The sequence below is a fragment of the Arctopsyche grandis genome, chromosome 13 (assembly GCF_051622035.1).
Source record: "Arctopsyche grandis isolate Sample6627 chromosome 13, ASM5162203v2, whole genome shotgun sequence".
NCBI lineage: Eukaryota > Metazoa > Arthropoda > Insecta > Trichoptera > Hydropsychidae > Arctopsyche > Arctopsyche grandis.
This window is the reverse complement of record NC_135367.1, coordinates 10,811,695-10,822,715: the sequence shown is the minus strand read 5'-3', so window position 1 is coordinate 10,822,715 and position 11,021 is coordinate 10,811,695. Positions and strand designations below refer to the sequence as shown.

At 33.5% G+C, this 11,021-nt stretch overlaps 2 protein-coding genes across 3 annotated transcripts; both read left to right on the top strand.

The window, feature by feature from the left end:
• The first annotated feature begins 2,328 nt into the window (after positions 1–2,328).
• Positions 2,329–3,817, top strand: LOC143920843 (proteasome subunit alpha type-7-1-like). The gene is made up of 3 exons (XM_077443830.1): positions 2,329–2,617; positions 2,985–3,455; positions 3,534–3,817. Exons 1-3 carry the CDS (start codon positions 2,516–2,518, stop codon positions 3,708–3,710), a joined length of 750 nt encoding a protein of 249 aa, XP_077299956.1. The 5' UTR covers positions 2,329–2,515; the 3' UTR covers positions 3,711–3,817.
• A 2,506-nt stretch (positions 3,818–6,323) lies between these two features.
• Positions 6,324–9,430, top strand: LOC143921124 (uncharacterized). 2 transcript variants are annotated; one of them, XM_077444250.1, is made up of 4 exons: positions 6,324–6,533; positions 6,621–6,947; positions 7,023–7,086; positions 7,191–9,430. In XM_077444250.1, the coding sequence occupies exons 1-4, from the start codon at positions 6,435–6,437 to the stop codon at positions 7,991–7,993; spliced, it is 1,293 nt and encodes a 430-aa protein (XP_077300376.1). In that variant the 5' UTR covers positions 6,324–6,434; the 3' UTR covers positions 7,994–9,430. The 2 variants fall into 2 exon arrangements, with proteins under 2 accessions (XP_077300376.1, XP_077300377.1); XM_077444251.1 differs by having other exon boundaries at positions 7,197–7,991.
• The last annotated feature ends 1,591 nt before the right edge of the window (positions 9,431–11,021 follow it).

The following is an 11,021-nucleotide window of genomic DNA, read 5'->3' as shown; positions in this document are numbered from 1 at the left end:
CGTTAATATCAGCTTGAAGGAGAGAGGCTTGCCTCTCATCCTTGTTATAGGGACGACCATTTAATATGACTGGTGAGAAGGAAGTAAAGCAGAATCTACTAACATACTTGAATTGATGTCAACCCAGGTTTGACTATGTCGTAGGGTCCCCACAAGATAAATTCAGTATTTTGATTTTGGTAAAATTGATAAAAGTCTTGATAGATATGTGAGTATAGAAAAACATCACCCCTTTCACTATATACTAAACTAAACTTCCCCCCTTGCATTAAAATATGACCTTGTAGTAATGTAGTACAACTTGTTAGATCCCGAATCGAGGTCAATGGTCTCACCCACCTACAAAATACAAGTCGCATTCCTATACGAGCATCCAGAACCAACCTTGGCCAAAATATATTCTTTCTTCGCTTACACAAAAGCACAGGTTGACTGATGATATCACCTATTTCCCCATCAAACTCGAGCTGTACAATTACATCATCGCGTCCTGTACAAATATGTTAAGTCCCCGTAGAAATCTTCCAGAATATGATATCACCAGCCAAGCTACGCGTTGCACAATCAACTAGTATATACACCAGCGCATCATCCCCAGATGCCAGTGAGCTTCAGGAGCTCAGTTTGCTCACTCCTCCGATGCCGAGGATTAACCTCCTTCGCCGTACATACAAACACACTTGTATTAACTGAGCAATAAAGATCTCTTCCAAACAGACGTGTTTATATTTATTTGTAGAGGCAAAAACTCATTAAGTAAATCATATAATATAAAAATTAACAATAAAAGAAAACAATATCAATAGAAAAAGTAGTGAAAAACAATAATATGCGGTTTTATCACATGGCATATTTATATAACAAAAAACATAGAACATAAATGAAAAAAAAATTATTATGGAAAAACAATATTTTGAATGGATATTATAAACCGACCAAAAGTAGTACTAAATATGTCGATGTCTGTCTAATCAGCTATATGGCTAAATAGCCCTATGGCTGTGTATATAGGAGTATTGAATAGAATGCTAGTTTTCACTATAATTGGCGAAAACAGAACATGCTTACATACTCTTATGGAGGATGAACGAATGAGACGACTGGCATGTTAATGCACGTGTTTATTATATGACAGCTAAAGGCAGAGTGAGTAGTGGCTCTCCGAACCCAGCCGAGTTGGTTCCCACTCGCAGGAAGGCAACCAAACTCGACCATGTCGTATAAGCGAGCCGCCACACTCTAATTTACTTTTCCCCTGCGCTGCAAACGATTGCAAACCAAGTGCCCACATGCTCATTTCATAATTTTGTCTCGGCTTTTACCATTTTAAACTTGCCAGAAAGATCTGTAAGACAGGGAAGGTATGTTGACCGTATCTCGGTCTAACGAAACACGTGTTGTGTAGTTTGAAAGAGGATCGTTTATTTTTGTTCAATTGGTACAATGGTTATTGTATGTACGAAGAGGTTTCTTCGGAGATGTGATCTAGTTGAACTCTAGAGGCTCACTCTGCCGGTGGAGGTTGCTGCGTTGCTTTATAAACGTTTTGGGTTGAAGTGTGTCGTGTGCACATCTTTTGTTCTTGGTACTCGCGAGCGTGGTTTTTAGGGTTCATACGCCTGGACGTAGTTCGTGGTTTTTATGGGTTCAGTGAGTTCTTCCTTTGTTTCCAAGACACGTGTCGACCTTTTGACGAGGCGAGCGTGTGCCATGCGTTAATGACTTTCCTGGATATGTGTCGCAGTGACCTGATGCGATCATTTCAGTTGTACTATATGCCTACAGATCCAGCTCAATTTTAAGAATTGCCAACATATAAGTAAAATGCATAGAATCGCTCTCAGCCTCCAAAAATGTTGCTACAAAAACTCTGCGCGGCAGAGTTTGTTCATTGTTTTTTGTCTCTCTTCTGTAAAATTTGTCTCTCTTCTGACTTTCCGTCTCTCTCTTCGATGGCTCGCTTTTAGACAATACTTTTGTTAACAATGACCATCATCAATGTACATCGAAATGTCATCTGCGCAACCCCATGAATATCTCGTCTTTCGTACATGCTGACATTCAAACAGTTAAAATGCAATCGAAAGAGCATGCAGGCTGGTGGTTTGCAATCATTTGCAGCAAACCCTTACTTTCCCTGCCTACAATGCTTTTATTCATACTCTTCCAACGGTGTTGTTTAGACATAGAATTTTTTTTACTATTTTTTATTTCGGTGTAAATCAATTTAATAAATTTAATGGTGATTATAAAAATAGCAAATGCATATTTAAAACATTTAAAAGAGAAAGGGAATAAAACATAGATATAGGGAATAAGGTGACAAGTGAGTTGTGGCGTGTTCGCGAATGCGTGTTTATTGCGGTGGTCGCGAACGCGACGACCGGCGACAGCATTACTGGCAGAAGTTGTGGCTGTAGTTAGAGACAGAGTTGCCGGTGGGTTTCCGACCGACAAAGTTTCTGACTCCAACTGTTGACTTCTCTTGTGAGCATCAGCTCCATCATCAGCGGAAATGTCGGCTCGCTACGATCGCGCCATCACAGTCTTCTCGCCTGACGGCCATCTACTGCAGGTCGAATACGCTCAAGAAGCCGTCGGCAAAGGATCTACAGCTGTCAGTATATCCATATCATATCACTGCATACTTCTAATTCTAATTATTCTCATATTTTTCGCTTTCTGTCACACTTTCTATATGTGTCCGCAACTAGGGGGATGATGACATTCAAATATTTGAACATAACCTCTTCTCTTTACATTACATATAACATACATACATCTGCAAATCCTCTACACTATTTCAAGGCACCTGTTTGGGATAGATTTGAAATTTTCATACACATTAATTTCAATGATTTATATACGATACGACTTGCTGCTAAAATTTTGCACAATTCATATGAAATGTTAACATGTTTTTAAATCAAGTATGAGAGGCTGTAGTCGATTCATCATAATGACGTTTAAATATTTTATTTCAGGTTGGCGTTAGGGGACAAGATGTAGTCGTACTTGGGGTGGAAAAGAAATCAGTGGCTAAGCTCCAAGAAGAGAGGACCGTAAGAAAGATCTGCCTATTGGACGATCATGTAGTGATGGCTTTTGCTGGCTTGACAGCTGATGCCAGGATATTAATCAACAGAGCTCAGATCGAATGCCAAAGTCACAAGTTGACGTTGGAAGATCCCGTAACTCTTGAATACATCACTAGGTATATAGCTGGACTGAAACAAAAATATACGCAGAGCAACGGTCGCCGGCCTTTCGGCATATCTTGTCTAATCGGGGGATTTGACTATGATGGTATACCACATTTGTACCAAACTGAACCGTCCGGTATCTTTTACGAATGGAAGGCCAATGCTACCGGTAGATCTGCGAAGACGGTCAGGGAATTTCTTGAAAAACACTACACGGCCGAGGAAGTCTCGACCCAAGACGGTGCTGTGAAAGTATGTAGATTTTTTGCTGGTTTTTGTAAGTTATTTGATTTGTTGATTTTGTGTTATGTGTTTTGTTTTTGTCGACAGCTTGCTATCCGCGCCTTATTAGAAGTGGTTCAATCGGGCCAGAAAAATTTAGAGATAGCTGTAATGCAACGCAATAAACCAATCGTTATGTTAGATGCGGCCACTATCGATGCTCATGTGGAGACAATAGAAAAAGAGAAAGACGAAGAAGCGAAAAAGAAGAAGCAGAAAAAGTGATGTTTTAATTCTAATTCCACATTCAATTATAAGTTTTTTTTTACTAATTATGTCAGATATTCGTTATTTTTAAAATATTCAATAAACAATTGATACAAATATTGCGGTTTTTCTTTTTTTGTTTACGTCTAATTCTGTTATGCAATATTCATCAACCTTTTCAGTATACTAAGAGTAATTTAAAATTATTTTTCCTTTCCTGATCGAACGTCGATGCTAATCTGTAGCGAAATACAAAACAACAATTATTCGGATTCAAAATTGCTACTCACTATATGAACATATATAAAATTTAATTTGGGTTTGTATTAGGTCAAATAATAATCAAGTCAATATACCCTATATTAAAAATAAAATTTTCACAATAAGTTGAATTAAAATGCTGGAAACTTCTACTTCTACCTTTCAGGGATCGTAATGAGTAATGTATGTAAATACGTATGTTGAAGTTAAAGTTAAGAATAGTAAATTAAACTTAAGTCAATCATAAAAACATTTTTAATTTAATATGTATTTATGATATTTGAAATTAGCTTTTAATAAATAGATCTGTATATATAGGTAGATAAAACTTGAAAACATCCTATTTTTTTTTGTTTTTATTATTTACTAGTGTTTTTACCTGGCTTTGCTCGGTATGTGTAATATAAACTGCTTAATCCATATCTTCTGGCATTCCTGTTAATCTATATTTATTCTTTTTCATTCCTCGTCTTTTCCATATTAATTTGTAATAGAACTTTTTTGGAACAGGTCTATGAAGTGTTTTAGATACTGTGGAGTCGTTGAAAATCGTGAGACCCCGACTTCGATCTCATATTGTAAATGATTTACATCAGCTCATATTAGTATAACACGTCAAACATTTGTATTAGTATAATACATCAAAGATATATAAAAATAAGTCCATTATCTGTCCTGGTAAGTTGTGAAATATGTAAAACCAGTATAATTTTTTATAAAATGGAACTTTTTTATATACATACATAGTTCGGTAGTTGTATATAATAGATGGATTGAAATATTCAAAATCTTCAACAAAAATGATGTCTCCTACAAAAATATTGGCAAATTAATCGAATATTGTCTTCAGGTTTACAATATTGTTTAGCAGGAATAAATGCAGCTTTTTTATTTCTTTTATGAACATGAAGAATTTATTATGAACAAATGTCCATTTGAACATTTGAATGTTGAAACTTAAAAATGTTTACTAATCAGTAAGTATAATTTTCACCGGAATTCTATAGAATTTTGTGTCCTGAAGAAATGTCGTGGTTTTGAATTTAATTGCCTAGTGAAATGATGACTGTAATTATGTATCTGTAAATGACCTTCTGCCATTGGCCCTTTGACGTGTTTTTTTGAGAAATCTTCGTGCACAGAAAGACGGTTCAGTGATTTTTACCCACAAAGCGCTCGCCCAAAAGTCACTAAAATCTCTATAACAGAACATCTGGCAGCCGAAAAGTCCATCATACTAACAATAACTATCATATTAACGAGAACTCGAGTGCCAAATATTCCGTATTCACGATTTTCAAAGCAAAAACTATCTTTTGGGTGATCGCAATGTCGCTTAATAATCCAATTACGCAAAAATATATAAATTCGAGAAAAAAAATTACTGTGGATGCAATGTTTCGCCATGGCGATATTTGTTATAAATTAGCTAACGTCAAAAGAAGCCATTACATATATAGGAACAAAATTCCAGTTGATGTTTTTAAATTTATACAATTGGAATCAAAGTTGAATTGATGGAATAAATAATAAATTTTAGAAAATGTCTCAAAAGCTAATACTAAGTTCTAATAATTATATTTGAAAAAAGCTCAATAACGTTTCTATATCATGTTCTTTCGGGTTCGGTGATTACTGGTCACAAAAGGCTCGTCACAAAGTCACTAAAATCTCTATAACCGAACATCTGGCAGCCGAAAAGTCCATCATACTAACGAAAACTTGAGTGCCAAATATTGTGCATTCGTGATTTTCATGGCAAAAATTGTCTTTGTGACCACCGCAATGTGACGAATAATCCAATTACTGTTCTTTCGCTATGAAAGTTCGGTTCGGTGTTTATTCCGCAATAATTTGTATATAAAATTATTATTTTGAATAAAAACACCAATATTTTTTTTTTACTACCGCCATCTATGTATAAAATTAACGACTACCAACTGTCACCGAGATTAAAAATCTTCGGACCTGAAATGCTTCTTATACGATATTTTATCTCTATCGTAATGGCGGAGGCTCCATTTACTTATATTGATGACCGAAATGAGCAATATGGCAAAGTATGAAAACGATCGGATAAGAGGCAAACTTTTTCCTGAATTGTAATCGTAAGTGAAACGTAAAGGAGGTATGTAATAAAAAGCGATCTCGCGCAATTCACTGAAATCTCGATCATGGAACATCTTGCATCCAAAAACTTCATCAATCGAAAGCTACAGACGCGAAATATTGTACTAACGAGAACTCGAGTGCCAGACGTTCCGTGATCGAGATTTTAGTGACTTGGGCGAAATGTCTTTTTACGGAATAATCCATTTACCGAAAGTTCAGCGAAAATTATTGTAAATTGCTTAAAATAAATAACAAAATAGTGATTGGTAAACCTGTAAATACTGCTGTCACTGTCATTGCCAGTGGTTTGCTTAGAAATAGAATTGGGTGGTTTGTGCTTTAATAGTGAAGTAGGTCAACGTTTCAGTGATGGAATGTCGTCTGTGTCTGGATTCGGAGCCATTAACGTCTATCTGGGGATCTCCCAATTCTTTAGTTTTCCGTATCTGGAGTTGCTGCGAATTAAACGTCAGTTATGTTATATTTAGTATCTGTTGATTTTAAAAATAGCACCACTTGTCATGCTAAATTTATATGTTGATTTTTTCTCGCTAGGTGGAAATGGACGATGGATTGCCCGATAGAATATGCTCAGTTTGCGAAACTAAATTGGAATCATTCGTGGAGTTTAAAGAAGTTTGTAAGCGTTCTGATGAGATTTTAAGGAATAGGTTTATAAAAAATCTCAATATTAAACAAGAGGTCATGTTTCCCGAATTTGGCGACGAAACAAATAATGATTGTCTGAATTTTCCTAATATTAAAACCATTAGTGTACAGCCAGAAATTATCGCTATGGATACTGCAAATGAGAATTCAAATTCGTATAAATATTACTGTGATACAACGAAGCCCGATATTATTGAACAGAAACCTTTACAGGTAAAGATTGTAGCTCGTACGTTTTAAAGCTTTCAATAAACTGTGTAATAAAAATGATATTGATTGTGTTTTCAGAAAGAGCTTAGAATGAATTGTAATTTTTCCAATGAAGGTTTAATCGACAATAATTTTTCTGAATGTACATAAGTATTTTTATTTTTTAATATTAATAGTTAATATTTTGAGCTATTTTTAATGATACCAATTATTTTATATTAATAAATATATATGTTTTCATTTAAGCTTCAGAATCATCTTCAGAACATATGGATAGAAAATCGTCTTCAATACAAAAAGGTTCTGTGATTGTTAAACCGAATGAAAACAAAAATAAAACCGGGAACGAAAACAATATGTACTCACAAATTGATAGAAAAATAAAGAGAAATCATGGTCAAGAATATGTTACAAAAAATCTAAAAATAGTTCGTGCAAAACAATTTGAAAATAAGGATTGCCACTGTTCAAAAAAATGCATAAGTTTGTTGAGTGTCAATGAGCGAAAAAAGAGTTTCGATAAATTTTGGGGTATGGGAGATTTTAAAAAGCAAAATTTATTACTTTGTGAATCTGCCGTACCCATTCCAGTTAAGCAGAGGAAAAAAAATCGTAAAGGAAAACCAAGAAAACATAATTACAGATATTCTCTGTGGAACGAGAATTCACAAGTGTCTGTATGTAAAAAGTTTTTTTTAGATACATTTTCAATTTCTGATGGAAGAGTAACTCGCGCTTTAAATGCGAAAATTTCAGGGTCAGATTTTCGTGGAAAAATGATAGGATCGTTACGAAAAACAAGTGATGCATTTATTAAAGTTGTTAAAGATCATATTTCGAGTTTTCCCTTATTTGATTGCCCGTATAATGCAACTAGTTCGGATAAAAAATTTTTGAATCCTGATTTGAATATTAGGAAAATGTTCCACCTCTATGTTGAAAAATGTACAAAAGAAAATCTGTCACATGTGACTGAGAGCGTGTATCGAAAGATTTTTAAAAATGAATTCAATCTTCACTTTTATAATCCCGATCGAGATGCGTTATAAAAATAAAAGTAAATCATCAAAACAATTAAAACATGACACATCGACAGTGGCGGATTGAGTTGCTTGGGGCCCCTGGGCGGTAAAATTGAAATGGGCCCCATATTATTACATAGACTAATTTAATTTGATAAATTTACCAATATACTAATACCTACATAGTGATTTCCATTTTGAGTATTCAATTTTTAATTACTCATTATGAACAATTAATTAATATGACAATTATATTTGTAGTTACATCAGATATCAGTTCAACACTTTTATCACATATATATATTTTCTTTTGAAAAATTATCAATAATGTAATCGCAGTTGATTTTAATAATTCATATTCAATATACAGAATTGTTATTGAAAATAACCAGATCCCCTTCTTTTTGTTTCTTACTTGGTTTTTATTTCTTTTTAGACTGAAACAAAAGAAAGTTCTGCTGAAGTATATTCGTAAAATAATTTCCACATTGGGAAATGTTTTTAACAAATCTGAAGTTACTTTAAATGCATCAGCAGTCGAATATTCTTCTTTTCTTTCTTTTATAAAAAGCAGAAATTGTTCAACTTCATCTTCGAATTGATATTTATTGATTTCCTTTTCTTAAATTTCTTTGAGGTTGCTAATGCGTTATTTTTTTCAATTTTCTGGCATAGAAAGATTGAAGAATATTTTGAAATATTGCAAAATGATTTTTTCTACGATCAAATTATGTTATCAGATTGATCACAAGTTGTATAGGACGTATTAGATATGAAATCTTCTCTTACAAATTATCGCTTCTTTCATCATATGACATTTTCAGTTTCTTCGTTATTCTTTCTTCAAATTTATTACTTTTATAGGTTTCGGCCTGTTTTTTAAAGGTTTTAAATTCATTTTTAAATTGTTTTACTAAACTTTCAAGTTAATTCAGTAAAGATACACCTTAAAGGACGGTGCACTTTGCTGATTGCGAAGATTTACTAATAGCGTTTACTCTCTGCATAATCTTGTTCCAAATAATCGTGATCAAAACAGTTTCATATTTATTCATATTTTTTTTATCAAAGACTGCGCTTAAATTACAGCGAGTTTCTTTCCGTTTGTCGAATCACTTGAATCGAATCACAACATTAGAGCTAGAACCATATCGTGTGCGAAATAGTCACTGTACCTGTGAAGAATAAGGGCTCGGACGGCCCCCTAGCTTGGTGGGCCCCGGACGGCCGACCGCTTAATCCGCCACTGCACATTGATAATGTGAAAAGTATTTGATTTTTAATTAAGAAAATAAGTTGACTATAAAGATGAAGATAGAACACAATGTTGTAAATTGTTTATGCCATAAAAACGTACAACTCAATAAAAGTTGTAGGCCCAGTTTTTTCATAATAAAAAAGGCATCCAAGCGGTAGTGGAACTTAAAATTTTGCCCCAACCCCTCAAAAAGTCAGGGTCTAACCAAAATTTATATGGTAATATATTTAATTTATATAAATTAAATTTCTGAATAGTTTTATTTCATTTTATTAAATAAAACAAATTAAATAATGTTACAAACATTAGATTTCAGATATGTATGTATGTAATACATACATAGTAGTATATATATATGTACATATATGTTATATGTAATAAATTATTACCCGTATATCCTGTATTTGAATGTTTGGATTTGGCTTATTTTTCAATAAACATACAAGTGGTGCTTGGGATATCGGGGTCACAGATTTTTTTTATTAACAATTAAAAAAATATATACACCGGTAATTATCGATATTGTTCTTTTTTTCTTTCGATAATACCGATATCGGAAATTTCGGTGTTTTTGCAATCTTAGTAATAATATAATATTTAAGTACATATATACATATGTACACCAAAAATTTAAAAAAAATATTGAAGATTTTGTAAAGATTATATAAGCAACTATGAAAAAAAATGTACTACAAGTGAAAAAAATTCTTCGAATCATTGTTCGAAATTGTACATGTACATATGCATTTAAAATGTTGTTTATTTTAACTCAGTTCTTCAGCTGATTATACTTGATAGTGTGGTTTTCTGTAATTGTCTTTGAAAATAAAATCAGTGATTTGTAGAATAGTAATTGTATAAAACTCATTTTAATACCTACATATTTCTATTTTTAATTGAAATTAATCTGATAAACAACTAAATTAAGAAAATAATCTTTTTAACATCAGACAATATCAATCAATGGAACAATTGTTTGATTATAACCTGTCGAAAAATCATAATTATTCCAAGCAATTGGGAGCTGCTGATTCTGAGCCTGCTATTTCTGTTGCTGCGTGTTTCTATCGAGACTACAGTAGTTGAGAAACATTTATTATGAACCTTTCAATAATTATTTTAAAAACATTCAGAGCTCTATTATATTCTATACACTTTAATTTTTTGCATGGGGTACTGCAGTATCGCAGTTCCTTTAGAACTGCCTCTGCTCACATAGCCTCTGTCTCAATGCTGTTATTACTCAACTATAATATCCATATGTAGAACGGGAAGGTGTTTTAACTAGTGTTCCGGCTTATAGAAACACGTGTGTGTTTGGAAGAGGATATTTATTGTTCAGTTGATACAAGTGTTATTAGTAGTTGCTAGAATTCGGAGGAGTGGGCAGGCAAAACTCTTGAAGCTCACTGGTTGTACGGCGAAGGAGGTAGTTCCTCGACTTCGAAACCGTGGGAAGGTTGAACTCCTGAAACTCATTGGTTGTACGGTGAAGGAAGTAGTTCCTCGACTTTGGAGGAGTGATTTAGGATAATACACGCTGTGCTATATTCAAACATATGTACATATATACATTTTAATGTACAGGTCTGTTACTGAAGCGCGCGAAAGGAACAGAGCGTCTTTTTATTAATTAATGCAGTGTGACAGCATGCTATACACCTATTTGTTCGCGCCAACTATCGGTAATAGACATACATATAAGATTATTATTATTGCTCAAATTTTTTTATAGTTTGATGAAAATTAATTAATATAGGTGTCTAAAAAGAACAGGGCAAAGTCCGGTCGTCTTTT

Excerpts from the sequence above, each read along its gene's own strand:
- LOC143920843 (XM_077443830.1), top strand. The coding sequence starts at position 2,516 with ATGTCGGCTCGCTACGATCGCGCCATCACAGTCTTCTCGCCTGACGGC. Across the intron at positions 2,618-2,984 it reads TCGGCAAAGGATCTACAGCT|GTTGGCGTTAGGGGACAAGA; the intron begins GTCAGTATATCC and ends ATTTTATTTCAG. Across the intron at positions 3,456-3,533 it reads CCCAAGACGGTGCTGTGAAA|CTTGCTATCCGCGCCTTATT; the intron begins GTATGTAGATTT and ends TTTTGTCGACAG.
- LOC143921124 (XM_077444250.1), top strand. The coding sequence starts at position 6,435 with ATGGAATGTCGTCTGTGTCTGGATTCGGAGCCATTAACGTCTATCTGG. Across the intron at positions 6,948-7,022 it reads TTGAACAGAAACCTTTACAG|AAAGAGCTTAGAATGAATTG; the intron begins GTAAAGATTGTA and ends TTGTGTTTTCAG. Across the intron at positions 7,087-7,190 it reads CGACAATAATTTTTCTGAAT|CTTCAGAATCATCTTCAGAA; the intron begins GTACATAAGTAT and ends TTTTCATTTAAG.